This window comes from Lepidothrix coronata, unplaced genomic scaffold (assembly GCF_001604755.1).
Source record: "Lepidothrix coronata isolate B3197 unplaced genomic scaffold, Lepidothrix_coronata-1.0 Scaffold57, whole genome shotgun sequence".
Classification (NCBI taxonomy): Eukaryota; Metazoa; Chordata; class Aves; order Passeriformes; family Pipridae; genus Lepidothrix; species Lepidothrix coronata.
The window spans coordinates 4,734,402-4,740,401 of record NW_016690237.1 but is presented as its reverse complement, the minus strand read 5'-3'; the positions used below and the strand labels follow the sequence as shown (position 1 = coordinate 4,740,401).

Sequence of the window (6,000 nt, the reverse complement as noted above, 5' to 3'; positions counted from 1 at the left end):
GAAGAGGCAGTAGCAAGTCTGATGTTAAATAACAAAGTCATTTGTTTCTATGCTATATCAATTCTGTGTACTAAAGTAATTGATAGTTGTGCAAAAAGTAAACTATGAAGTTTAAAAATTTATAAAATAACACAGCAGAAGTGTGTCTAGTGGTTCCACATATAGGGCTCTAAATCAGTTTTGAAATGAAAGCAAGAATGTAGCTACTGCATTATGTGTGAATAACAAGTATTCACAAACAGATTAAAGCACTTACTCTTTCAGTATACAGCTAATTTCCTCACAGTTCATAAATAAACTAGTTAATTACTGAGGAAGTTATCATTTTTTTCCAAGAAACTGGCAGGGAAATATCCATTTTGGAAGCTGTGAGGAATGGGTCACTCTCATACTTATCAAAATAAGTGCTGTCATTGTGGACTTCACCGTGACTGACCTACTTTGCTTAAGAGCCTACCTGGCCTCCTTGCCAGGTATCATTTCAGAGGCATCTTTTCATTATCTTCAGGTATCAAATCTACATATTCTGAAAGGAAATTACCCTCACAGAGGGGGAACATGTTTTCATGTTGGAAGGTTAATTTGTCTTCCTTCAGTTTATGATTACTGGAGCTTGTTTTGCCTTTCTTAGCAAGGTTAAAAAGCTCCCAGGTATTTTTCCTACATGTATGCAGCTACAGCAAAGGCATAAGCCACCTCTCAGCCATGTATTCAGTGAAGTGAAACACAGTATTTCTCAGATCTCCAGAAATTCCATGACCTTGAAATGTGAAAATTAAATCAGCTCTAGCCATTTCTCTGTGCAGAAGTAAAATCATTGTCATCTTTTTACATGTTTTTTACATGTTTTTTACATGCTATTTTTTTCCTCAATAGATATTCTAAGAATTATTTTGGATTTTTGCAGCAGTATCACAAATGAGTGTCCCCAGTGACACACAGCACTTTATAACCCTTCTGGGTTTTGCTCCAGACAAGCTCATGTGCTTATGTGACATGGCAAAGCTGACACAGTTTTCTGTTTTTAGTTCCTGAGATAACTCTTTTGCAACTAGCTCAACTGTATCTCCATGGAATTGCACTGCTCTAGAAATCCCTGGTTTTAAGATACCTATTTTTTTTCCCTCACACAGGCATAATCTGTGTTCTTGGTTCTCACAAACCATGTTCTCCATGTTGTTTAAAACAGATTTTGTTTGTCTGAGACTGTTAAAAAAGTGGTTCAGATTACTCTGAAAGTGTGACTAGCTCTCTTTACTGTTTGCTCTTTTACCAATCCCTATGCCACTTGAATCTGCCTGTGCAAATATTGTGGAGTTTCAGGAGAGTTAAAACTGGTGGTAAGTTGGTCCCATCTAGTTTGAATAATCCTGAACACACTTCTAGCAGCAATGATGTTCTGTGGGAATGCTATGGCAACATCAAAATGTTGGCTGTCTAGCAGGCTTACTGCATCCTGTGCATGATCCGTGAATAAACAGAGGAATTTAGTTCCCAGAGTGTCAGTCTGGCGCATTTCACAAGCGCTACATTCACTTACCAAAAAAAAGTCAACCAGTCATAAAAAGAAAGTGCTATAGTGACTGAGTGATAAATTTCCTGGTGCTAAGCCTTGTATATACTAACTCTGAGAAGTTAGGAATAGATCATGCATGGCTTAATGCTGAGGGGAATTTGTTTATCACTTTTGTTCCCAGAAGCTTTTCTTTGTTCGTATTATTTTTTATTTTTTTTCCCCTGTGCATCTCCTTGCTAGTCTCTGGATGTATTGGTATGCTTACTTTCAGTTAGATGTGATCTTCTGAACCAAAGGCTGGAGGTAAGGTCACTTGGAGCAAAGCACCAAGTTTGAGCTAAAAAGCCCAAAAGGGATATTAGCCCAGGGTTCAGTGCATAGAAACACGTTCATATTGTTTCTAGCCTGCTGCAAATGAGAGCACAACACTGTGTTTGCATTTGGTTCTCCCATGCAGTGATTTCCAGTGCCTCAAAGTGAATACAAGCTTTATATCCACCTATTACTCTATTTTGCTGTGTATTTCCTAAAAAAGGAAATGCAAGGACATTTATACAATTATGTTGCTTTTTCAGATGACACCTAAAATCAACAAGATGGGAGTAGAGTACAGCTTACTCCACTAACAGTAAGAGTTCAGGCTCCCTAGACACAGAGCAATTTTCCTGCTTCAAAAGACTCTTTCACTGAGGAGAGATCAGACTATCACAGAATGGTTTGGGTCAGAATGAACCTTAAAGACCATTTGTTTCTAACTCCCCTTCCGTGGGCCGAGACAGCTTCCAATAGACAAGGTTGCTCAAAGCACCATCCAGTTTTGAACACTTCCAGGGATGGGACATCCACAGTTTCTCTGGGCAACAGGTTCCAGTGCTTCAGCACCCTCACAGTGAAGTATTTCTTCCTAATGTCTAATCTAAATCTTCTCTCTTTCAGTTTAGAACCATTACCACTCATTCTATCACTACACTCCCCAAGTCCCTCTCCATCTTTCCTGTAGGCCCCCTATAAGTACGACGAGATTGCTGCCAGGTCTCCATGGAGACTTCTAGATGTTTTTCTGAGATTTATAATCTTGACTGAAACTTTCAGGGTAAGTTTCTCATGGTTTACCACCATTTCTATTAAAATGTTTCTATCTTCAATCCAGTTTTTTTCTTCTAGATATTTGAGCTTGTATAAATTCAGGCTATCTTTATATTGCCCCATATCTGTTTTGTTTTTTATTCCACAAACATGAACATCATTCTTAAAGATTCACTTTGGTAGACATAAGTAGATATCCCTGAACTGTACACACTGAAGTGTTTTCAAAACTGATAGGATCTTAACTGACCACTATCCCACTGAGGGGAGAAATCTTAGGGTTTACCAGAAATAGCTTCACAAAAAAATATCAGATCCACACTCAGAGACAGTCAAATAAACTTAAAAATAAAATAGCTGTTAGGAAATTTTAGAAAAGAAATACAGAACAAAAGGGAAAATACCCTCTAGCTACTGTGTAAGTTGGATGAATAGACAGGGGCTACTCTTTAACATGGCAAAGACACAGTTTAGGAAGGACACATTGTACATTTCCAAAACTCTTAGCAAAATAGGAAAAAGTGGGCTGGCATTAATTGCTGTCTCTTCAAAACCATGAACTCTAGTTTTGAAACTCATATGAACTAGGTTCAAAATCAACAAAAGGAGGTGATTCTTCATGCAACAGTACGAGTGAATCTCATTGTCAAAGAAAATGAAAGAAGTTGAGGATGCAAGTTTACATGGGTTCAAGAGAAAAGGGGAGAAGTAATCTTAGTCCACTAATAAGCAAATAGGCCAACTGAGTCCTCTGCCAAAGCCAGTGTTGCCATTATTATGTTTGATCCCTTCCTCATCTTTAAAGGAGAGATGAACTTGAACTGCAAACAAGGAAATTCAATATCCTATCTGAAGAAGACCTTATTTATTTACATTTTTTTGGTTCTGACCTTCAGTTAATACCTCTGGATAAAAGCTGACATATAAAACTAACCTTATGATAGAAACAACATCATGATCATGAATGCCAAATTTCTGCATTAGAACAAGCTGACATTCATTATAGAGTGTCTTAAAGACTAATGAAGCTTAAGGAAATCAAGCTTCAACTTTTAAAACTGATTTAAAAGAGTAGCTTATATGTACAAAATGTCCCAGATGCAACACGTTCACCAGAAAAAGTGTTATTTTTGTAGAACAGAAAAAGGAAAACTCAACTCTGCACAAGGTTAAAGACTGTATTTTAATCACGGACTGAAACATCATGATTTACAAAACTGATGGTTAGATTTAAAACCAACCACTACATCTTTCTGTGGGAATACTCCCCCCACACCCTAGCAGACTTGGGGTTCAAGTGAAGAACAGAGCTGTTCACGTTTGCCTTTGGGACTGAACAGTGATTTCCAGGATGATGACTGATGCTTCAAGGATTCACCTAAGATGCTTGTCAATGCATTTCATTTACCCAGCTGAAAGTGGCTTCTTCTAGTGAAGTCTGCTGGTTTCATCAGAAATCCCAACCATCTTGCAGCTTTCTGTCCAGAGCCTTCTCTGCAGCTCCTCGTCATATGCTATGTCAGCCGATTTTGTCCTTTCCTCATTGTAAAGGTAGCAGCCACCAGCTCCTTCCATCTCAGGCGATACTGCTGCATAGATGGTTGTAGAGGCTCCTTCCTCTGGAGTCTGCAGAAACAAAAAACCCAAATCCAAGTGAGGCAGGTACAATAGAAGAATTATGTTACACCATAGGACCTTATCAACAAACATCCTCCGTAATTTTGCATCTCACTTGTAGTCCTTACGCAAATCTGAAGCTTGTAATGACAAAAAAGCCACCTATTCAACTGGCAAAGTAGAATCCATTTCTACAACAGTGCTATTTTGAGATAGCTTCAAGCCACAGAACAGATATGCAGAAAACTCTAGTCCATTTTTTCAAGGGCTAGTCAGATGGAGCATACAAAATAATTGATTAAGTTTTCACAGAGCTAATAAACCCAAAAGCAAGCACAAACATTAAAATCCTAGTTTAATTATTCACTTTGCGAGGATGAAAGGGTCTGTGCTCTGCTGTAAGAAGATGAAGGCTATGCTGTATGTGCAACACGTTCATTGTAACAACAATATGACATGAGAAAAGGATCATGGAAACCATGACAGCAAATTAAGATTCTGCAGTTCAATCCAAGCAAGCAGGTAAGCCAGGGAATTAAATTTTACACAGAGCATAGTTATCAGGGTTCTGCAGTGTCATCAAGCAAAATGATGAACGATCTACAATGTCTGATATACCATGACTATTAAATGAAAATTAATAAGTGAATAGCTTTGAGTGATAACTCCTTTCATCCTGAGGATATGCAAAACATTTACATTTTGCATTCAGAAGGATCACACAGCTACTATTGAAATTATTTCCATTACATTTTTTATTCTAATTGAAGGGCATATTTAAAACACAACATTTGACATACTTTGCCTTTATCAGTGATGTAATTATGATCAATGCCTGCCAGATAACAATGTATCATTTTGCAACCCTTTCAGTCATTATTTGAGGCATTAACAGTATTGATGTTGCTCATAGCTTTGTCTGCAGCACCTGACAGGATGTCTTTTCCTGAAGAACTCACTTGATGAATGAGAAAGTAGTGAATAGGTTACTCAGTGCCTTATAAAAAAATAAATCTAACCAACTGGAAGCTTTTTGTAATGTTTACATTTTTTAAGAAGGTGACTGTACTATGAGATTCTGTCTAGAAACACAAAGTGCTTATTTACTTTAGTTTACTACTCTACTAGTACTTCACTCTTCTTTTTCCTAAGAAAAATAGTGCTGTTCACATCCAGTATATTATGTAAATAACATAAAGGTATGGGCATGCACAATTCTTTGCAGGATCGGGATAGAGTCCAGGTGCTCACACTATAATGATCAACTATGATGCAATATAAAATATCTTAATATTGTAATGTAGCAGAACAAAGATGAATAAGAGCATTCATATTCTATACAACTTATTCTGGAAGACAGAGAGAAACCAAAAGTTTTTTTACATACTGCTGGGCTCTGCTTAAAAAAAATTAGTGATGCAGATAAACCACTGCCTCATGTGATGGTTCACCAGACGTTATGTTCCTGAGTTCAACAGCTCTTCAGCATAAACAAGCATAAATGTCAATATCGATGAAACTAGACGGTCTTTAAAGTCTTTTCCAACCCAAGCTATTCTATGATTCTAGTATTCTAAATGTTATGGAAATATGTTAAGGAAAACAATTTTTCCACTGCAACAGGGAGTGAGTTGCATATGTATGATTAATCTTCAGAGTGCCTAATTAATGTTGAAAGTTTTAATGTTCCCTTACTTAAGAATCTCTTCATTGTTTTGGCATGTTTTCTGTTTTAATGAAAGTAAAAAGGAAACCCAGAACAAGGAGTGCCCTGGTCTTCC

At 37.3% G+C, this 6,000-nt stretch overlaps 1 protein-coding gene across 3 annotated transcripts in view; it reads right to left on the bottom strand.

The window, feature by feature from the left end:
- Window positions 1-3,759: 3,759 nt before the first annotated feature.
- The window catches only part of DHRSX (dehydrogenase/reductase X-linked), a 205,655-nt gene continuing 203,414 nt past the window's right edge, over window positions 3,760-6,000 (bottom strand). For all 3 annotated transcript variants that reach the window (XM_017816637.1, XM_017816635.1, XM_017816636.1), the window contains one exon: window positions 3,760-4,228. In XM_017816637.1, coding sequence (XP_017672126.1) covers window positions 4,031-4,228 — 198 coding nt within the window. In that variant the 3' untranslated portion in view covers window positions 3,760-4,030. The remainder of the gene's footprint in view (window positions 4,229-6,000) is intronic.